Genomic DNA, 23,537 nt, shown 5'->3' with positions numbered 1-23,537 from the left:
AGCTTTGCAAAGATCCAGGGGACAACAGAGTTGTGGAGTGACCATGGGTGTAGCTGATCTGCCCCTTTCCCAGGGTTAAATTTTGTGTCTGACTGCTGCTTCTAAGAGAAAGCAAAAGAGTCACATACAGCAAATCCCACGCTCATAGAATGGTTTGGTTGGAAGGAACTTTAAAAACCATCTTGTTCCAACCCCCCTGATGTGGACTGGACACCTTAAACTAGACCAGAGTGCTTAAAGCCCCATCCAAGCTGGCCTTGAACAATTCCAGGGATGGGGCAGCCACAGCTTCTCTGGACAACCTGTTCTAATTTCTCACCACTTTCACAGGGAAGAATTCTCTCCTAAAATAAGGTCTTCTCTCATTCATGTTGCACCAGGGGAGGTTTAAATTGGGCATTAGGAAGAATTCCATTACTGGAAGAAAGGTCAAGAAGTGTAACAGACTTCTCAGGACATCCCTGGAAGTGTTCCAAAAATGTGTGGACCTGATGCTCAGAGACATGGTTTAGTGGTGGACTTGTCAGTGCTGAGTTAATGGTTGGGCTCTGTGATCTTAGAGGTCTTTTTCAACCTCAGTGACTCTGATTTCTCTCTGGAATGGTCAAAATTTCAGGCCAGGTGTTCACAGATCCTGCTGGAATTCCTGCTGCTCCTGGGATGTGGTGGGACTGTTGCTTGTACATGCACACAGAGCAGTCAGCAGCATCCAAGCTTCTCAGACACTCAGAAATCCACAAAAGAGATGGAAAATCTTTGATCAACAGCTTGAAAATTTTGAATGGGAAATATGTGACTGAAAATTGGGAAATCTTGTATGAGACAGAATTGTGATTTTGCAATCAAAGGATAGGACAACTGTCTACCAGCCCTCCTGGTTCAGTGGTACAGCATGGCAGCAATTAAAATACTCATTAAAAATTGTATGAAGAGAAGTGGAAATAGAAATGACTGTATTTCACTGAGAACAGAGCATAGGAAGTCAATAAAGACCTTAGGGAAGATGTCTTTTTTTATGTTAGGAGTGAAATAAATCACAGTGATTTACAGTTCCATTTATAGATTGTGGTGATAAAATTATTAACACTGCTGCTATAAGGCAAAAGTATTTAATAAATATTTCCTTTCTCAGTATGGGAAGGAACAGAATGGTAAATTATATCACAAGGGGAAGATGGACCAGCAGTCCATTTATTGCTAGATAATGTTAATAGAATGAAAACATGAAATATTCTTTCAGAATACATTCTTAAAATCAGCAGGTCCAGTCACATTCAAGAGCTTTAAAACTGCTGCTGGAGTCAGATATCTTGTGTTGTTTTACATGAAACAAGCTGAAATTTGTTCTGGTTCATCAGAATCCATGCAGTATAATTTGCAAAAACTCTATACAAAGGCTCAACTCTAATACATTTGCATATAGAAAATTATGTCTAGGGAAAGGGACAATTTACACATAGAAGAGTTGGTGTTTGTGAGAGCACACCTGTGGTTCCCAGTGACTATAAGAAAGAAAATGTGAGATTTATCTCTTTCTTCTATTAAGCATATTCTGTAAAAAGTTATGTAAAAATCTGGGGAAAGCAATGAAATCTGGAAAGAAAATATTTAATGGGTGGTCCCTGTTCAAATACTGCTTTTTTAATAAGCCTAAGAAATGAGGACTAAGTTATAAGACTTTGTTATAAGCTAAAGAAATCAATGAAACAAGGAAAGCCCCTCCATGTGAGAATAAAAAAGGAAATCAGGATAAGCAGAATATGAGCAATGATGAGCAATGATCAAGATAGTACTTAATCTGCTTTTATATTAGAACTTTTTTCCTTTTTTCTTTTTGTCTAAATACTGCAATTAACCCAGATGTCTGATCTCCCTTCTTGCTAAGGATTGGTAGTGTTATCATGGAATCATGGAATGGTTTGGGTTGGAAGGGACCTTAAAGATCATCTGAAGATCTTGTTCCACCCCCTGCCACAGGCACAGACACTTTCCACTATCCCACATTGCTCCAAGCCCCATCCAGCCTGGTCTTTAGCACTTTCTGAGTGGAGCAGCCACAGCTTGTCTGGGAAACCTGTGCCAGGACCTCCCCACCCTAAGAGGGAAGAATTTGTGAGGCAGGAGAGCCCACTGGGTGGTAGGTAGAGAGACCACCCTTAAAAACCTGCTTCCACCAGCAGCAAACTGGCCATGGAGAGCTGGTGCAGTTATCAGCTACTTCACACAAACCCAGCGTGGCTGACCCTTTGAAACAGGTGTGAAGGTTCCAGACTTTGGGAATTTCCCTATTCTCTCCTGGGAAACACTGGATTGACCTAGGAAGGCATGTCCCATGTGCAGTGTGACAAAAGGAATGAGAGCCCACTCTGTCCACATCCATTATAATGAAAGTGACAGCGTCCTTCACAGGAGAGGAAATATGAAAGGAGATATGGAATAAACCATCCTGAGGTGACAGACTGGGATTTCCAGCTCACGAGAACAAGGGAGGCATTTGACAGAACTGAAGAGCCTGAGTGAAAACAAAAGGGTGGGAATGGTTTTTCATGCACTGTGCATTTCACCCGCAGAATTCATTGCTTCAAGAAGTTGTTGAGACCAAATATCACAAGGATTCCAAGGACCAGTTCTTTATTACTGGCAAATCTTATCCAGTTATACGAATAACTGTGTGTGTGATTCTCTGTGTAATAGTCAGTAGGAGGAAAATGTTGGCAAGGAGTGGAAACCTTATGCTTTGAGGTGAAGCTAACCTCTAATTAGGGATTAAAATAAGGTTTTTATGGGATGGGGAGATCAACCCACAGCCAGCTAAGAGGGGGATGCTTCTCACACTGTATTTGGAAGCATCTGGTTTTGAACAACAGCTGGAAGAATTTGCAGGAATAAATCAACCACTGATCTAAACAAGTTGCCAGTTCTTATGTTCCAAAGCAGTTTTCCTCTCCCCTCTGCCAGTCACAAGTAGTTTGTAATCTAAAAAGTAATATAATACAAATTAAGTAGGAATATCCCTTTTCAACATTAAGTGACTTAGTCAGTTAGAACTGGGATTTTCCAAACACAGCTTCCTTCAGCTGTGGTTGGCGTGTCTGCCCAGGCTGACTGGCCTTGCTCAAGTTTAGGAATGCAGACTGTTGTAGAATCAAAAAATGGACTGGATTAACCAGATCTGTAAAGTGTTGATAAATCCATACAGAGAAATAAAGAACAAGGTGGAAATTTCACAGAATGCAATATTTTAGACTTAATTTCGTAATTTTATTGCAAATCCCTTTGTTTACCTACCTCTTACAGTTCCTTTAACTGTGAGAGAATGACTGAGTGAATACATGATTGTATTTTGTTCTTCTCTTGTCTTCAGGTGGCAAACTCCTGTTTACTGGACCAGGACCTGTAGAACTACATGCTCATTACATCCTGGTGTCTGATGGAGGAGAGCTCAGGGTGGGATCCTCTGAGGCCCCTTTCCATCACAAAGCACACATCTATCTCTATGGAAGCCTCCATTCTCCACCTTTATTTCCATATGGAGTCAAATTCCTGGCAGTCAGGAATGGGACCCTTTCCATTCATGGTGAGTAGATTTCTTTTGTTGTAAAAAGCAAAGGACAAATGAATAACAGAAAAAACAAACAAACAAACAAAAAAACACCAAAAAATGTTTTTAGAAGAAAAATAAGTTGTCAAAACTTTGGTCATGATTCTCATAGAATGCACTGGGTTGAAAGAGATCTTAAAGGCCATCTAGTTCCAGCCCCCTGTCCACGGGCAGGGATATATTCCACTAGCCCAGGTTGCTCCAAGGCTCATCCAGCCTGGCCTTGGACACTTCCAGGGATCCAGGGGCAGCCACAGCTTCTCTGGGCACCCTGTGCCAGGGCCTCACCACCCTCACAGGGAAGAATTTCTTTCCAATATCCCATCCATCCCTGCCCTCTGGCAGTGGAAGCCATTCCCTGTGTCCTGTCCCTCCATCCCTTGTCCCCAGTCCCTCTCCAGTTCTCCTGGAACCCCTTGGCCCTGGAAGGGGCTCTGAGCTCTCCCTGGATCCTTCTCTTCTCCAGGTGAGCACCCCCAGGGCTCCCAGCCTGGCTCCAGAGCAGAGGGGCTCCAGCCCCATCTTCATGGCCTCCTCTGGACCCATTCCAACAACTCCACAACATTCTCATCTTGTGGGATAGGAGAATTTAGATATGGAGCTTTTCTTGAAGACTATGAAATATGGGTATAAAATGGCCATTTCTTGGTGCAGGAGTTTGGACTGTGGAATTTAAATCCAAACTCAGCATGATTCAGAACATTGGTGCAACGCACATTTCTCAAGTTCTTCTCTACTGGGCTGTTTTTAAAAGCTCTAAATCTCATAGAGGAGAAAAGGGAAAAAAAAAAGAGAAATAAAAGCCATCTGAATGTCTCATCTCCCTTCCTCCTATTTGTGTGTTGACAACTTTCCTGTTGGAAGGTGTTCACACCCTCCAGCAGGTCTTGAACTTCCACCCCATGACCTACAGGAAATGTTGCTGTCTGAGTGCAGGGACCTGTGGCTCTGGGTCAAAAATGATGTCAGGCACTGAGGGCACCATCTGAGCACCGGCAGGGAGTGAGTTGTGCCTCTGTGCCATCATCCTGCCAGCTCACAGGAGCTGAGCAAGGTCAGGAGAGTTTGGCTTTGGAGGGGAGTCAGTGAACAGAGGCTTTTCAGACTCAGGAGAGATGAGCAGGGCCTGGGGAAGGAGCTCCTGGCAGGGGCAGGAGAGGTGGGGCTGTACCTCAGCACCATGTCATGTGCTCTTGACCCCTTCATTGAGACACAGCAAGGCTCAATTATTTGCTGCCTGTAAAAGGCTTCAATAATTTCAGTAAAATGGCTTTGCAGAGCATTTCTAGCCCATTTCCTGGAGGATCTCTGTGAAGGAGGACTATTAGAGCATCTTGGCTGAATCGACTGTTACTGGCCATTGAGTTTCACACAGTTATCCCAGCCCTGAGCTCAGAAATTCCCCTTAGATTAAAGCTTGCCTTCCAGAAAGGCTTGGTCTTTGAGGATGTCAAGGGAGACAGAAACCAGCTTTTTCCTTAAAGGCTTTTTCCAGGGGATTAATTTGGTTAATAATCCTTTATTTTGTTGTTTTCTTTTTAAAGAAAAGTATTGAGATTTGAATTTGCCTCATAAAAGACTTTTCTGCTTCACTTTCTGAGTCTTCTGCCACTTTAAAGTGTCCTTCTATTCTTTCTTTGACCCCTGTAAGCCAGGATTTTTTCCTTAGATTGTCAGCATTTTACAGCATGAGCCTTCACTTTTCTATGCTTTTTGTTTTCTATCAATATAGGAAAAGCCAGTAGCAACTCCTGGCAGCTGTGCCCCCTGAGCTGCTTCTGCTTTCCATTCCAAACCTCCATCAACTCTGCCTTGGTGACTCCATCACCCACAAAATTGAAGACAAACAGGGAAGAGCACATTTTGCAGTCTGACCTTGACAATGTGAACACAGGCATCCACATCAGTACCTTTGAGTCTTTTTTCAATGATAATTTATCTATTTTACTCAACGCCATAGCTCTCAGTGAGTCTTTATTCCCTAGAAAGACAAGAGGATGAGGTCTGCAATCCAAGTATTACCCGGATGGAGATACACAGAGTCAAAAGTGGCTTGACCCTTAGTGGAAAAAACTTATGGTTTCAATTTTTTTATAAATTATTGGATTATTGGAAGGCTTGTGTGGGAAGGAATGTTAAAGACCATCTAGTCCACCCCCATTCCATGGGCATTCCACTCTCCCAGGTTGCTCAGGGTCTCATCCAAACTGTCCTTGGACAATTCCAGGGTGGGGAAGCTTCAACTTCTCTGGGCACCCTGTGCCAGGGCCTCACCACCCTCACAGGGAAGAAATTCTTCCCAATATCCCATCTAACTCTGCCCTCTGTCAGTTTGAAACCATTTTCCTGGTCTTGTCCCTCCAGGCCCTTGTCCAAAGTCCCTCTTCAACTTTCCTGGAGCCTTTTTAGGCACTGGAAGGGGGTCTGAGGTCTCCCTGGATCCTTCTCTTCTTCAGGCTGAACAACACCCACTTTTATTCTTTTATTATTATTCAAAACCAATTCTTACTCAAGAATTACCAATTTCTTATTCAACAGATCCAGAGTAGCTATGAAGTCACTTTTAAGCTCTGCAAACACACAGCCCCAGTGCATGGCTGCAATTATTGTTCATTCAAACCATGTAATCCGCAATTTAACATCGAAGCAGTAGAAGCCTGCTAGAAAACATGACAGAAAGTAGTGGGGTCTTTTACTGAGTTCATACTGCTTACAGGGAAAAAAAGAATCTGCTGTTCTGTCTTCAATTTAGCATCAGTCTGGTCTGTGGTATAGAACAAATTGTGGAGCATGACAGCCCCTTTCATATATATATTTATATGTGTGAAGGAAGCTGACATGCTCTGCAATACACATTTGTGAGATACATTTATATACACGAGTATATATGTTATCTCAGATCAAAATCATTAAATAAGCAGGTTTCCAAATTCTTGGCTGTCTTGGCAAAGACAGGACCGAGCACATTTTAATTCCTTTTCTCTTTCGGGCTGGGAATGTTGGGGGGATGCTCTGCAGCTCTGGTTGAGTTGAGATTGTTTAGTAAGCGCTGTCAGCTCCTCACTTTGATATGTTAATATGACTAAGGGTTTCCCACAATTCCCTCATGAGTGGCAGTCCTTTGCTCCGGTAGTTGTAGCAGACTGGGAAATTTCAGCGTTGCCTTTGGCTTTAGCCAACTCCCCTGCCAGTCAGAGCGTGCCACCCATAAACTGCCTGTCAATCACCCGTCACTTTGAGAGGGGCTTTCAGTCAGACAGGGCAACTCGACTTTTTGACAATGTAATTATGGCCCTTGCATCTGCAGTAGGGGCCTGAGAGGGGCTGAGAGTTTTATTGATTGTTCAGAAGGGAAATTTATCACTGTCTCCAGCTCCATTCGCGCTCTATTCCCTGAGAAACTCTCCTGACAAGCTTCGGGAGAGAAGTTCAGCATGGTGGCCTTGGCTGTTCTTGTGCCTTTGTCCTTCCCAGGGAAAGTGGAGAAACCAGTTTTTGTTCTGGATGTTGAGTGGGGCAGGAACTGGGTGCAGAGTGGGGATGCTGCATCAGAACAAAGGACACCCAGCCTGTCCTTGTGACAGCTGATCTTGTGGACCTAACACTCTTATCACAGAATCCCAAAATGGTTTGGGTTGGAAGAGACCTTGAAAATCATCCAGTTCCAGCCCCTGCCATGAACAGGGACACCTTCCACTATCCCAGGTTGCTCCAAGCCCCATCCAACCTGGCCTTGGACACTTCCAGGGATCCAGGGGCAGGCACAGCTTCTCTGGGCAACCTGTGCCAGGGCCTCCCCACCCTCATAGGGAAGAGTTTTTGAATCTAAATCCACTCTCTTTCAGCTAAAGACCATTTATTCTTGTTCTGTCCTTCCAGGCCCTTGTTTAAAGTCCCTCTCCAGCTCTCCTGGAGCCCCTATAGACATTGGAAGGGGCTCTAAGTTCTCCTAAGAGCTTTCTCTTCTCAAGAACACCCCCAGCTCTCCCAGCCTGGCTCCAGAGCAGAGATATTGCCACACACTGAAAAAATTTAAAGGTCTTTTCTATTTTCAACAGTTCTGAGTAGGTGATCTCATTATTCCATTGTGTTCTCTTGAAACAAACTTTGTCTCTTCCCATAAAAGACCAGCAGTTGTGTCTGGCATTTATCTAAAACTTTGTGTCAGCACTCTGGTGGGAAAGAATATGAGCTGTGAGCAACCTATTCTAGTGGAAGATGTCCCTCCCATGGCAGGGGGACGGAACTGAATGATTTTTAAGGTCTCTTCCAACACAAAACCTCCTGTGATTCTGTGATTCTGTGAGCCTGTCCCTGAATTTTGACTAATAATATGTATCCCCTCAGTTGGATGAAAGATGTTACACTTGAGATTAAAAACGTGCTGCAATCACCTTGTCCAAGCTATGAAAGGTGTGTGGTAAATAAAAAAAAATGTCCTGAGAATTTTGGTTTATTAACTTATTTATTTATAACCAGGATAATTCAAACAGAGATGTCAGCAGGCACTTCAATGCTCTAAAATCATGGCTAGTCCTGCTACAAAGAATGTCCCTGCATTTGCAATGGAGAAAATTACATTTTAGAGGAAAATCTGCATGACTTCTATCCCAGATTTCTCTGCAGCCAAAGCAATCTGATACTTTTTCAGGGTTAGCTCAGGAAAAAAAAAAAAAAGTATTTTTTATCAGTTGAACCAATTATTAATTTTAATTGCTTTTAATCAATAATAAAACACAAAATATTTGTGAGCTGTGCACTGTGCTCTACAGAGCCTGTGAATTCCTCCAGAGATCAAACATTTAATCAAATGCCTCTTGCTTTGCCTCTATTAGGCAGTGTTATGTATCTGTGCTGAGCTTGAGATTGAGATCATAGACAACATGAGAGAATTTGTTCTGCTTTACTCACATATTAAAAAGAAAAGCTTCCCAGGGGAAAAAAATAGGGAAAAAAAAAATCTGTAGCAGAGGGATTCAAGATAGGGTGCAGAGATCTGTTAGAGAAAAGATGTTTTTTTACTCCACTGAAATGTATCTATTCAGTAAATGTTATTTTTTACTACCTGGACTTCCTGATTTCCTGAGCTTGCTTCCATAGGTTGGTTTTCCTTAGGTGCCAGCTATTCTGTGTGGGGGTTGCAGGAATCTTTTTGCCTCCTGTGACAGTGTTTTTCCTTTCCAAGACCTTGACTTTAACATGATGCATTAAAGCAGATGGCTCTGGAACAGAAGGCTGAGCTGCCTTGAATCCCCTCGTGTTCACCGGGGGTAAGAAACTGCACTTAGGCACTTCCCATGGAGTAACTAATGTACAATGACTTGTGCCTTCACTTTCTTATTCACAAATATAAGATGACCATTAGATTTTAAAGACCTAGCAGATGGGGGACAAAAAAAAAGAGCTGGGTGTTCAGTGTTCAGGGCAGGCTGCTGTGTCTTTCACAGTTTGCCCTTTTCTTTCTAACAGAAATGCATCTACTATCTTTGATTTAAGTTTAAATCAGTTGATTTGTTGGTGCTGATCTTAATAAAAAAAAACATGCTGCAAAGGGGACAGAGAGATGGATACTAATATATATTATATAATAAAGATAAATATATTATAGGTAGTAAAAATATTAATACAATATAATACAATATACACTATACACTGGAATAGAATAGAATAGAATAGAATAGAATAGAATAGAATAGAATAGAATAGAATATATAAATAGACCATAACTAATATATTACCTCGTGATTCCTGACAGGGTGCAGGTCTGTGGGTTGTTACAAATATGGAGGCACATTATATATTAAATAATTTTCTCCTTCAAGCTTACAAATATAACATCAAAATGCCACTTCCAATTCTGGTGCCAACAAAGCCCAGGTTGTTGGCTGGAGGAAGAGAACACCCAGAAGCAAATTCAGGGTTAATTTAGACCCTAAACAGGAGAAAGGCTGGGAAGTTTGGGCTTCCTGGGGAGGTGGTGGAGGTGTTCAAGATACAACTGGACATGGCACTCAGTGCTCCTGTTTATTTGATAAGGCAGGGATTGGTCACAGGCTGGATTCAACCTTGAAGGTCTTTTCCAACCTGAGTGATTCTGTGATTCTGTGAAGTTTGGCAAACTGAGAGATCTGCACCCAGCCCTGGCTTCCCACAGAGCTGCAGGCTGAGCCAGGCAGGGACCCTCCCTTTGGGCTCACCCTCATTTTTTCTCTTTTCCATCATATTTTGGGGATGCAGGAAGCTGATCTTAGCCTGGCAATGGTTGTGCTGCCCACATTCCCACTCCTTCAGGGAGGTGCTCCCTGTCTCGTTCCACAGCAGCACTGGAGATGAACTGGCAATGGCACAAAGTGTCCCCAGCAGTCTGCAGCTCCCTGCAGGACCCCTGTCCTTGGCTGCCAGGGCTGCAGCTCTTTGCTCCTGGGCTCTGTCTAAAGGCCTTTTCCTCCATGGCATCTCTGGTTGTGAGCTCGTCCCAGGTGTGGAGTGTGGATTTTGGTTTATGCAATGGCATCACAGGAATTTCTTTCCCCTTGTTTTCGGGACTCATGTGACTTAGCAAAGTGACTCCAGGATCTCTGATTAAAGGGAAATTTGTGCTTTTATGGGGCAGCATGCAGGGAAGGTATATTTTCTGCAATGTAAATTGTCAGAAATGGGTAACAATGAGGGTTTCTATAGACCTGTTTAATCACAAAGCCCTTCCCACCCTCAGTAAGATCCTAGAACCACAGGATGGTTTGTGTTGGAAGGGTCCTTAAACCCATTTCATTCCAAAACCCTGACATGGCAGGGACATTTTCCACCAGATCAGGTTGCTCCAAGCTCCATCCAACCTCACCTGGAACACTTCCAGGAAAAGGACATGATAATCCTTGCTTTCTCCAGGGTGCTGTTGAGAGATACTGAGGTGGAAATTCTTCAAGTGAAAACTGCAGTTTCATGAATAGGAACTTTCAGCAGGACTAGGTCACTTTCAAGGATGTTTCCTAGTGGAGAAAATACAAATTATTCAGTTTGTCCTCTTGTCCAGATGAGGTCAGGATTCTTATTTTTGATCACTGAGAGAAGATTTGAGATCAGGTTGGATGGGGCTCTGAGCAACCTGATCCTGCTGGTGCTCCTGCTCCTTCAACAGGAGGAGGGGAGCTGGAGTAGATCACTCTAGGAGTCCCCTCCAGCCCAAACCATTCTCTGATTCCAAACTAGGATTTGAGCCCTCCTAAAATACCCAGTGTGGTCCTGCTGCAGCTTCTTGTCATAGAGATGATAAACTCTTGGGTGTCCTAAGGGTTTAGGAGCAGTTATAAATCAGGAAGGACCTTCTGTTCCACCTCAGGGCGGGGATGAAGAGCTCAGTGCAGTGGCTGTGGCAGGAGGTGGCAGGAAAGCTGCTCTGCATCTCCCCAGGAGCTGCCCACACACAGCAGTGAGTCCTGCAGGACTGCACGGGGGTGGGAAGGCAGCTCCCAGCTTCAGGCAGAGATATCCCTGTCTTTCTAAGATGTGCAGCTGGTAAAAAAAACAACAACAAAAAAAACCCCTAACAAACTCCTCTAGCTGCAAAATAAGCTAAAACATGCAAATGCTTAGGGAATATACCTAGGACTGGAATTAACAGAGAGCAAAAATAGCTGGAAATGTTCAAGTCCAGAGGGTTGACAGCTCACAGTTCAAGCAAATGTTTTTTAACACATTTGAAAAGATAAGAAAGCAGCTTTTAGTCTTGTTTTTTGATTCCCTACCCTTTATGGTCAGTGACTGGACTAGTCACTGCAAGATCTGAGATAACTGTGACATTTCCAAAAAAAATTATAAAATCCAGGTTCATAAAATATTTTTCCTAGTCCTTAATTAAGGATCTGTCACTTGAAGATCCATTTGGCCACAGAGAGCTGTAGCAGCACATCTCTGTGCTATCCTGACTAAAGAGGATTTCTGGAAAAGATTTTCTCTTCCTTTTAACTTAAATAATTTTATCCATTATTATTTTTATGGTTTGTTTTATTAACTGAAGCAACATCTTTGTCATGGATCCAAAAACATATTTTAAAAAACTCATCTTTTTTTCTGAAGCACCAGTTCCCAATGGCTGTACTGCCAGTTATCACTTGGAAATTTGAAAATGTTAGGAATGGCCAAGCTAAGTTTGGTTCGGAAGTGCATTGTGGGCCAGGAAAAGGGAATAATAATAAGGGAGTATGACAAAGGAGAGGAAACTATATTTCTAAAATAGTCTGACACCTGAAATTCTGCAGGAAAGTGTGTTGTATTTTATTACCAGAGACAATCATAGAGTCACAGAATGGTTGGGGTTGGAAGAGACCTTAAGGGTCTTCCAGTTTCAACTCCCTACCATAGGTGGGAGGTTTTTTTATATTCTTTAAAAAAAATAAAAACAGTTATAATCCATTGAATTATATTATTATGTTATTAACTTTTATTGAAAAGTTTTTGCAGGGAAGGGTGTTTTGTTTTGTTTTGTTTTTCCTTTCTTTTTTTTTTTTTTGTAGGGTAGGAAAGCAGCTTTCTTTTCACTTTGTTCCTGGAAATTGAAAGCTCTTATTCCCATTTACACTAAAGATTTACAGTATAACTACAACAGATTGACAGATTATCTGCAGTGTAATTTGTACATTCCCAGTAAGTAGATTTTGTGTCTGAGCTCTGCAGTTCTCATAAATTCTTTTTGTGGAATAAAGGGATCTCATTACCTCAACTTTAAAACGCCAATAAACAGTCAGAAGGGGTAAAAGAGCTTTACAGTTTGTCAACACCACAAACAACTGTGTGTTCACAACTCAGTTAATTAATTTGTGGTAAATAGGAGCGAAGATGAGATTCAGCAGGGTCCTGAGTGTCAGAGAAGGGTTCAAAGCCTGCTGCCCCATGACAAATAAGGATGTTTTTAAGAAACATTTGAACAGCTTTTGGGAGAAAGACCAACAGACCCATGGCAGGCTTAGGACTGGAATCAGTTCTCTTAAATACCATTAGAAGATTCCTTTTGTACCAACAGTGCTGTGAGTAAACCCTGTTCTCCATCTCTGCCTGACTCTGGATGTGACTCACACTGCTTGCTGTCAGGCTTGGTTAGGAGGTTCCCAGAGTGTCTAAAGTTAGGTAACAACATCTACTCCAAAAAGTCTGGTTTTCAGGTCAGGGACACCTGTTTTCCATGAAAGGAACTTTTCATCTTGTCACATAAACTCTTAGACTCCCATAGATTTAAGGTGGAATTCATGTAACCAAATAGAAATGTATGAAAGTGAAGAGAAGTGGGGAGGCTGTGATTGTTGAAGGCTGAAGACAGGCTGGAATTTAATGGATCAGTCTCAGTTAAAAGGAGAGTAATTTTCTGGAAAGTTGTTCCCTGGAGAGGGGGATTGGTAATAAAAATAACCGAGATATCAGCACCTCAAGGTGTCCTGGCAGAGAGCTGGGGGTGACTCAGGTGACACCTTCCACTCTCCCAGGTTGCTTCAAGCCCTGTCCAACCTGTTCTTAGACACTTCCAGAGATGGGGAAGCCACAGCTTCTCTGGGCAACCTGTGCAGGGCCTCCCCACCCTCTGACTTGAGAATTTCTTCCTAACATCCAATCTAAATTGCTCCTCTCATGGTTTAAAGCCATTTATTTTAGTCCATCTGTAGCTGTTGGTATCCTAACACTGCTTAGGACTGGGTGAAACCAGATAGATAAGTGAAATATCATCCCACATAGATTCATGAAATGTTTTGTGTTGGAAGCCATAAGAAATAAAATTTATGTTGTTTTTTCTCAAGAGTGGCATTGTACACATCAGAATTGTCTCAGTCTTAATAATGTTACTGAGTCCATACAAGACTGCAACTTCACATTAGGCTTCTAACAGAATGCATAACCAGAGTCCTGATGCCAAGATGTTCATGATTTTAAGATCTGTGATTAATTCATTTGGAATTAATTTTCAAGTCCCTTGCATTTCTAGACTGCACCATTTTGCTCTGCTCCATATTTAAGGGTGTTCTGTTAAGTCATTTAGTAAAGTGTTTTAGTAAAGTGTTCAATTCTTGTATTGCCTGAAACAGCTTTTTTTGTCTGAAGGTTCTGTCCTGTACCTTTGACATGAAGTCACTTCTGCTTTAGTTTTCAAGATGTGGGTTTTTTGGTTTTTTTCCAACTCGTGGTTAGTTAATTATTAAAAATTAGTTCAATAATTGAGGAGTTATACAGATTCATCTATTTTTCAGCATTTGGAGTGTTTTTCCTCACAGTACATTTTGGGAGAAGAAATAATTTAAATATACCACAGCTGTTGGTCTTTTAAACATTTTCCCCTCAAACAAGTAATTTATTTACCTGTTGCACAGCCCAAAACCAGGCATTGAAGGTTATTTTATGAACTTTGCATGTTTTATCCAAGCTAGAGTTTGTTTTCAAGAGGATTATATTAAAATTAGGGCAAAGAAGCTTCAGTTATGGTCCCTCATTGACACCAGAAAGGTGTCACTGACCATATCTTGTGTGTTATTTGTGCTGCTGGAAATAGAGAAGATTGTGACCTGGAGGTGTTTTATGTGGGATTATAAATGGGAGGAAAGGAAATGGGTAAATGTGTTGCTTAGGGACATGGTTTGGTGGTAGACATGGAAGAGCTGAGTTAATGGTTGGACCTGATGGTTTCACAGGTCTTTTTTAAATTTTAATGATTTTATGATTCTAGGAAAGTGGAATCTACTAGACCTGTTTGTTTGTTTGGTTGGTTGGTTTGGTTTTCCCTAACAAAAATATACTGAACTTATTGGAAAATGGAAGTAAATTTTGAACATGCAGAAAAATATCCCACCCCACCTAGATCAGGTACAACAAACTGTGGAATGGGAGACAGGTAGCTGAACTCAGTAAGAGCTGAAAACAAGAAAAAGGAAATAAAGGAAATGAAGGAATGCTTGGATGCCTTGAATATATTCTTTTAGAAGAAAAAACACACAAACAATTGAGAACATTTTCCTTAAAAAAATTTGAGTCAGAGCTTGAAAAAAAGCCTGAAAAAAAGCCTTTTCCTTTGGAGCATGTTTTGAATGCAGAATGGTGTTTCCCACTCCTTAGTGACAAGAGCTGCTGCCCAGCAGTGCTGCTGTAGAGTGTGTGTGACAGATGAACTCCACAGGGGTCACTTGTGCGTCTGGACACAGATGCACGAGAACACACATTAGCACAGGCACACAAATCAACACTGTAAACAAAATGTCCAGAGCTGGAGAGAGATTGTGCTGTGCTCCACATGCAGATGGCTGCTGGCAGTCGTTGGCTTTTATGCCAGTCCTAGAAATTCATGAGAATGGCTCAGTGGAAGAAGGTAAATGAGCAAAGATGAAGAGAGTGCTGCTGGTAAAAGAATGCACATAGGATGATATTAAGAGGGGTTTTTGAGTTGTGTGGAGGATGTGGTCTTTGATGTCTGTGCCTGTGAAGGGTGGAAGGTGGGTTTGGCTATGCCTGCATTAGAAAACAGTGCGGCCCTATAGAAGCAGAACTGTGGGGTGAGTGATGTATGTGCTAAGGATACAGGGTCCACATGTTCTGGGGGATACTACAGGGTCATTCCAGTCTGGATCCCTTGGCATCTACAGTGTCCTGTGTGTCCGACTGCATTTCAGCTTCTGCATTGGCTCCACAGAGTCCCAGCATGGGTCAGGCTGTAAGGAAGCACACATGGTCCAACCTGCCTGCTCAAGCAGGGCCATCCCAGAGCCCAGGGATTGTATCCAGACAGGTCTGGAATATCCTCAGAAAGGGAGACTCCACACCCTCTCTGCTTTCTGTTCAGTGCTTGGTCACTGCACTGGAAGAAGTTCTGCCTCCTGTTCAGGTGGAACTTGCTGGGATCAGTCCCTGCCCGTTCCTCTGGTGCCATTGCTGGATCCCCATGGAGCAGAGCCTGGGCCCTGCTCTGAGCCCTCCCTGCTCACAGGGACACCCAGGGATGAGGGCCCCTCTCAGCTGGGGCTCCCCTCGAGGCTGAACAGCCCCAGCCTCCTCAGCCTTTCCTGGGCAGGGAGATGCTCCAGTCCCTCCATCATCTTTGTCACTGGGCACTGGACCCATTCCAGGAGCTCCAGGTCTCTCTGGTCCTGAGGAGCCCAGAACTGGACCCAGCACTCCAGATATACCTCCCAGGGCAGAGCTGAACAGGAGGAGATCTGTTGGATTCCTTCCAGAACCGTTTGTAACATGAACTGAAATACCTTAAATGAAGGATGTCTGGGAGATTGTCGTAACTAGAAGTGGAGAAATTTTGAGTTTGATTTAAGAAAATTTAATAATACAGAAGTATCTCAGGTTTAGATACCCATCATTGACACACAGAATGTACACACATGTACTTCAAGATAAAAGAGTATAAAGATTTGATTATTCTGTGATTCTGCTGTGAATTCATTGTCTTGGAGGTGCTACTTCTTATTTCCATCTTCATTAAGGAAATAGTTGGGTCACTAGAATATAAGTAATGAAGACACTGGAGTACAAGGAGTGAGAAAGTGAAACAGGATATGGACAGAGAAGTTTGCTTAATTTGAAAATGATTTATTTGGTGCAACCTCTACACTCAGTGATTTCTGCTATTATTACTTTCCTGCAGTGTGACCAGGGAGGACAGTAACTTGCTGTGGGCTAAAGGTAAATGATGATCTATTGCAAGGGAGGGAAGGAAAAGTATTCTAAAAGTGGGTGTGTGATGCACACGCTCTCCCTTGATGACGTTCAGTGTTGGACCTCACTGGACCAATCTGTTCCAAAGCCTGAGAGGGATAAGGAAATGTCAAAAGTTAAAGCAAACTTCATTAAGTGAAGAAAGGAGGGTTACAGAGCAAGATTTTTCATTGTTGGGGCTTGTTATACACAGGTTTCGTAGAACCATTGAATTATTGAAAGGTTTTTATTGGAAGGAACCTTAAAAACCAGCTCATTTTGACCCCTGTGATTGACAGGGACACCTCCACTGTCCAACCTGGCCTTGAACCAGGAGCATGCTGCTACTCTTTGTTTGTTTGTTTGTTTTAAGTTGAATGTCTTGCTTTTCAACTTTTTTTGCTTGTTCTTTTCAGGCTGGATGCCCAAAGTAGTTTTCACACACTTGCAATCATCAGCTACCGCTAGTGACACACGATTAGTGCTCCAGGAACCTGTTGATTGGCAACCTGGTGATGAAATCCTGGTGGGAAGTTCGGGCCTTGGAGATGCAGAGCAGCAGGAGGAAGTGGCTGTTATCCAGTCTGTGAACAGCACGGAGCTGCACCTTAGATCACCCCTCAGGTATCCTTTCAGGAGCCAAGGAGATCTTTATAGAGCAGAGAGCTAAACAAGGAGAAAATTTGATCAAAGTCAGGATTTGCTGTTCCCTGTGGGACATAATAACTATATAAATCCCTTTAACAGAGGTGGCCAGTGATATTTCAGTTCCTCATTCCCCTAAAGGTAGTAGATGTTCAATCCTGAATGTTTAAATTCTGTATCACGCCCTTGAACTCAGAAAACCTTTGAAGCAGAAAACACTGGTGGCCAGTAAAGTCCAGTGGAATCAGTATAGGAATGACAAAGAAATTTCCTGCATAGTCAATTTCTTGAGAAAGTGCATTTTTTTCACAGGAAATGTATGATTTGTGTCAAAAAATATCCTCTCTTCTTGACTGATTTTCTTAAGTAATAACTCAAAGTGAATTTTTTCATTATGGAAATCTGCTTCCATATCTCCAGTGAGTGTTAATTTCACTGTCTTATACCCTCCTCATCTACTGTGCTTGGAGATCTTGAACTGTCTGAAAACAACTTCTTATCATCTCCAGTGTTGAAACACATTATCTGTCTAGAGGCAACCCAATTCCAATGTCCAGGAAGTTTAAGGGTATTATTTCCAGAAATAATTTGGGCTTGAGAAAAAAGGTCCTGATGGTTCACCCAAACATGTTTTGGGAAGATAATTCAAAAAATTCAAAAGCTGAAATATATTGCTGTAGATATCATAGAATCATAGACCATCCTAATTTGGAAGGGACCCACAAGGATCATTGAATCCAGTTCTTGGCCCTGCGTAGGGAAATTCCAAAATCTTCACCATGTGCCTGGAAGTGTTGTCCAAGTCTTTCTTTGAGCTCTGGCAACCTTGGAGCTGTAACAACTTCCCCGGGGGACCTGTTCTAGTGCCCAACCACTCTCTGGATGAAAATCCTTTTCTTAATAACACAACACAATATAATATTATGTACATAATCTAAGGAAGGTTTGAGAGCTTGTGAAACAAAAAGATGAAAGCAAACATCAGACATGGAAAAGCCTATCTAGCACTGGATGTGCCACTGTCCCATCTGAGAAAAAGACTAAAACCAGCTCTGAATTTGGGAGGTTATGGTCATAAACATAAATAACAAGAAATCATAAATGTAATTCTCTCAGTCTGGCAGGAGCAGATGCTAATTTTTGTCTTTTGTTAGGTACCCCCACAGTGTTGGAGAAGGATGGGGCAATGGCCGAGGTCTGCTTCCAAGTGCAGTGGTGGCACTGATCAGCAGAAGGGTTGTTGTTCAAGGAAATGTCACACTGGAGAGGATGTCCCACCTCAGGCAATGTGCAAATGCAGGTGAGGGGGTCTCAACTCACAGAAATGTACTGAGGATGAAAACTGCTCCGTTAAACTCCCATCGTGGCAGCATCACTGTGTATTGGAACTCTTTCTTCCCAGGATAACTTTGAGACATTCCAATGCCAGGAAAGAGAGTTTGTCTTTCCAAACATTGTTTGACATTGAAGTGTGAAGTCTTGGGAGTTGAACTGCACTTCATTGTAATATCTCAGATGTATTATTTTCACACTGTTGTTTCAAGCCATCTTGGGAAAGACCCTTTAGTTTTGCCTGAGCCTAAGGGTGTAGAAAAGAAAGTATCTTCTGAAAACATGTTTCAGTGTACATAATATATTAAATTTTTAATTGTGTTTACTATTTAGTCACTTTAAGAAGAAGGAAAAACAAAACAGCTCAATGCTGTTTGTACCCTTTAGTGTAAAATATTGAGACGTTGTTTAGTGTTTAGGGTTGCCAAGGAAAAAATAACAGGTGATGCATAGTGTATCACTGGTGAAAAAATGTTAAATACATCAGCTCTCCTTTAGTTTCACCTGTATGAAATGCCATGGAGTTTGACAGGTGGATTCCTGATTTACACCATCTCTTCAGGAAGCAGAATCAGACGCAGTGATTATAATGTGAGGAGAGTTAAGTTATCTGGCTACCCAGGTGTAAGGTTTCCTTTAAAAAAAAATGCCTTGGGCTTTCAGACTGTGACACAAGACTTCATTTGATATCCAGCAGCCAACTGCTTATATTACTCATGGATTTATGGTCCATTTGGTGTGGAACTCATAAATACAGGCTCTGAGACACACTAACCATTTGAGGTTTTTATTTGCGTTAAAGGATAGGAGGATTTCTCAGAGGAGTCACCAGAAGAGGAGTGAGCAGTGGTTTTTTGTGGTTAATTTACCTTCTTTAAAAGAAAAATGAGTATTACTGGGCATGGGCAGGCAGTGCTGGAATTTGAGATCCCCTCTGCTCTTCCACTGAACAAGCCCAAGTAACACATTCATAGTCTGAATCTCTCACACCAGTGGAAAGGTCTTTCAGGAATTTTACCCAGCCCTATGATTTAATTTTTTGTCATAGCATGGAATCCAAGAATGGTTGGGTTCGAAGGGAAGTTAAAGCTCATTTAATTCCACCCTCCTGCCCTGGGCAGGGACACCTTCCACTATCCCAAGCCCCATCCAGCCTGGCTTTGGACACTTCCAGGGATCCAGGGGCAGCCACAGCTTCTCTGGGCAGCCTGTGCCAGGGTGTCCCCACTTCCTCACAAGGAAGAATTTCTCTCTAATCTCTATTTTTGTCTCAAAACTGTAAGTAGTAACAGCTCTCCATCCATCTGCAGGGAGATTCAGGAGAGCAGAGTTTTAAAGAAACAGCAAAATGCTTCTTTTCAGTTTAATTCTGTACATTCATGCCCAATCTCCTTTTCCAGAACCCCACCTAAGTGAAATCAATTTCAAATCCCTCTTCCTTATGCATACAATTATACAATTATCTACAATTAACTCCAAGGACCTGTCCAGGACATAAAACTACAGCTTTCTGCTTGTTTTGATACATTTCCCTCCAAAATGTCCAGATTTTTAGGGAGAGAACCATGACAGTATTTTGAGGGAGCATCAAAAATATTTGCCTGCGTTGCCTTTGGGCCCATGTTTCAGATCCTGGCTGGAGGTGGAGTCTCTGGGTCAGCGGGGCTGATCTCCCTCTGCACACCCCACCCCATGGGGAGGATGCCACTCAGAGCTCTGACTGGGTCCTGTCCTAGGTGGCTCTGGGTGTTTGTACAAGAGAAGTGAGAGGCAGCTGGGCTCTCGGGACCTGGGAGCCGTCGTGGTTGTGGAGGCCTTCCAGGGACAGGCGAGTCGGCTCCAGCTGGAGGGGGTCCAGTTCCGCCACGTGGGCCAAGTGTTCCGACCCCACCGCAGCGCCCTGACTGTCACTGGCAACACCTGGATGGCAGGTGAGTGTCTGCACTGGAGACACCCACCTTCTCCTGCCCAAAGCTGGGCCAGGCACCCTCAGAACCTGCTAGGCTCTTGAGTCACTTGACAAAATGGATTGCTAAATGTGAAAAAAAACAAACCCTCATCTCTAGTCCATTTCCAAGTGACAGAGTGGTTTCACCTGCTTCACTTCCTTTGTATTTCTTCTTCCTCCTAAAATAATATTTTTTTTTTATGCTACGCTGCTCTTTTGATGTAGAAGAGAGTAGCTCTGGAAATGAATGCACTCATACACTATGAGGGAGCCCAAAAATGGTTCAGGGCTGGCTAGTTGCAGGGGCCAACATTTAATTTTATCACCCAGAGGTTAAGGAACATATTAAGTTCTTCTGAATTTGTCACTGTTAAGTGCCAAATTAATCTCTGTGGAAGTAGCAGTGAGGGCTCCAAAGACTGGTGGTGGTAGAGGCAAGTTAGGTGGGCTCAGAAAGTGTTTCAAGGGTGCTGGATGGATTTTCCCTTCCAGATAAGCTATATTTGCACCTCTCACAGAATCATAGAATGGTTTGGTTCGGAAGGGACCTAAAAGATCATCAAGGTGCAACCCTTCTGCCATGGACAGGGACAATTATTTCCTGTGCCATCTTCATCACTGAGTGAGGGTCAGAACATCCTGGGGGCAGATGGCAGCACTGGCCAGGATCTGGATGACAGGAAGGTCACCATGCCTGCCTAGAGAAGGGGTACAAAATATCTGCCCTCAATCTTCAGGGTGATTTTTGCTCCCACCACTCACTTCTTTCCAGACTCTTACATCCACGGTTGCTGTGTTCTGGACTCCTTTGGCCAAGGCCTCCATCTGACTGGGATCTCCAACCTCAGTGTGGACAGCAATGTTTTCTACAACATTTCAGGCCATGGGATTCTCCTGGGTAAGTGAAGCAGGCAAATATCTACACTGCATGCAACAGCAGCTTGTGCTGGTTCCCATTTGCATGAAAATGCCTTTGGAGGAAAGAATGGCAGATCATTAACTGCACTCTGAGAACTTTAATCACATCTTCTGCAATTTCTGGTGTCTGAAATGAAATGAATGAAAGCTCCTAACAGCTGCTTCCATTTGACCCGCTCTCTTCCTTCAGGTCAGTCTTCACTTGACTGGGATCAATTATTTTTCCATGAAAAAGTAATAGATTTATTTTTAGGGGATTGATTCATCTGTCTTTGGAGAAGTGTCATTATGCAATATTTAAGACCACAGCTCAGTGAAGCATTTAGGAGCATATTACCTTTAACTTCAGTCATTTGATGTCACAGATAATGGAATGAAAGCATATGTTAAAAGATAACCAGAGGATTTAGCACTTAAATAAATCGGAGCTTGGAGCAACAAAACTGTTAAACAACAAAATATTTCTCCTAACTAACCATCAGGAGACTGACTTGAAGCATCTTCTGCTGGGATCTCATGTTGCCTGAATACCTAAAGATATAGCTCGATTTTTGTTTTCCATAAGAGATGGGATAAAAATGACCAATTATGAGATAAACAGAGGGGAAAAAAAGAAAGCTTTCAGTTCTGATCCTGCAGTTCCCCACACACATCGAGTCCCTGTGCTGGTGCTGTGTATAAACATAATGAGGAGTGATATATCATGATTTAAATGGGGAAGTTTATAAACCCAATGTGATATACACACCTTGCTGATGAGGAGAGCTGGCTCAGAGAGATGCAGGACTGGCCCAAGCTGATGTACAGAGCCCTTGCAGCCATGGGGAAGCAGAGCAGGACCTCCAAGCTGCTGGCATTCCTTGACTCACTCATGTTGGGATCTACGTCTGAATTAAAACTCTGAGCTGAGCTGAAGTTTCAGCCTGAATGCACCTTATCCTCAAGATGCTTTTAATGGCTTCACTGTCGGCAGCTCCAGAGGGTCTGATGGATTCATTTATGTATAATTTTGTTGCCTGTGAAGGAATATTTATTATAGCTGTCTCTTTGCAGCTCTGGAATTGGATTCTCTCAGTGATTTCACCTAAAATCCTTATTTTCAGAGGGTTTGAAAGACCATCACAAAATGTCATTCTGGGCTTAAAATTATTGACACACGAGGTCTAAGTTTGAAAGCCAAAACCTCAAAATCCTGTACAGCTGTCAAAAGGACTTCTTTAGGATCCTGTTCATGCTCTGGCAGTAGCATTGCTTGTAGTACATACAGACTGGAAAAAATTGAGAAAGCTGGTTCCCTCAAAAGACTTAGAAAAGGCTAAAAGTATTTATTGCAGTCCCAAAAACCAACGGCGTGGCTTTTCTTGTGAAGTGGCTTCTATTTGGGATAGTAGTGATTTGGGAAGGGATCTGTATTATGAATAGAACTTGAGCAGGTGTATTTGAACATAATGACTTCTGTTGGATAGAGAAAATTAAATGGATGTGATTTGCTCCTAAATAGGCCAGAGAGAGTGGCCTATGCATACATTCCACACAAGATTCCACTTTGTATTCTGCTTCCAAAAGAGCAGCAGTGCTGATCATAGAGTCATGGAGTCACTGAGGTTAGAAAAGACCTCCAGGGTGTCCCTTGTTCTGGAAGTTCACCCGTTAAACTGGGCCTGCCCATCCCACCACTGAACCACGCCCCAGGTGCCGTGTCTCCATGGCTGCAAACACTTCCAGGGATGGCGACTCCACCACTTCCCTGGGCAGCCTGTTCCAATGCCTGACCACCCTTTAGGTGAAGAAATCTTTACTAATATCCAACCTAAACCTCCCCCAGAGCAACCTGAGGCCGTTTCCACTTGTCCTATCAATGTCTCCTTATCTGGACTTGCTTTGTGTGGGAATGTCCACTCCTTGCCATGGGGTGGCCCCCATTTCTTTATGATCATAAAAAAGATTTATTTTGTTTTTTTCTTCCTACTTCTATACTGTAACTAGATCTGGGGCCCCCCAAGAGTCTTGTGTTGTCTGATCAATTGGCTGATTGATTTTTTCCCTTTCTCTTCTCCTACTCCATTGCTTAGGGGTGAAACCCCCACTTTTGTGCAGAGGTGCACCAGGTATTTTTCAGCATGTTTAGAAATTTTCTTCCATGTAAGTAGGGCACTAAACAGAGAGAGGAGATAAAGAAGACTTTGAATTCTAATACTGCCAGGAGCATGCCTGTGTGTGCATAAGTGAGCCTCTTTCCCACTCTGAACCACTCTGAATCTATTTTCCCAACTGCAAACCGGCTTTATAATACACATTTTATTTATTTTCACCATAAGCTTGCAGTCCAGAACATATATGTGGTGTAGTCACATATAATACCTCATACAGGGAAGTATATGTGAATATAACACCTGGACTTGTGTATATTGAAATGAG

At 42.7% G+C, this 23,537-nt stretch overlaps 1 protein-coding gene across 8 annotated transcripts in view; it reads left to right on the top strand.

The window, feature by feature from the left end:
* The window catches only part of PKHD1 (PKHD1 ciliary IPT domain containing fibrocystin/polyductin), a 234,539-nt gene that overhangs the window by 86,646 nt on the left and 124,356 nt on the right, over positions 1–23,537 (top strand). For all 8 annotated transcript variants that reach the window (XM_088053430.1, XM_088053431.1, XM_088053432.1 and 5 more), the window contains 5 exons: positions 3,365–3,577; positions 16,693–16,900; positions 18,076–18,221; positions 19,990–20,184; positions 20,974–21,099. In XM_088053430.1, coding sequence (XP_087909556.1) covers positions 3,365–3,577; positions 16,693–16,900; positions 18,076–18,221; positions 19,990–20,184; positions 20,974–21,099 — 888 coding nt within the window. The remainder of the gene's footprint in view (positions 1–3,364; positions 3,578–16,692; positions 16,901–18,075; positions 18,222–19,989; positions 20,185–20,973; positions 21,100–23,537) is intronic.

Source organism: Pseudopodoces humilis, chromosome 3 (assembly GCF_049639895.1).
Source record: "Pseudopodoces humilis isolate 2021_Gansu_Grassland_sample_001 chromosome 3, ASM4963989v1, whole genome shotgun sequence".
Taxonomy (NCBI): Eukaryota; Metazoa; Chordata; class Aves; order Passeriformes; family Paridae; genus Pseudopodoces; species Pseudopodoces humilis.
The sequence above is the reverse complement of the archived record's forward strand: the minus strand, read 5'-3'. Positions and strand labels throughout refer to the sequence as shown.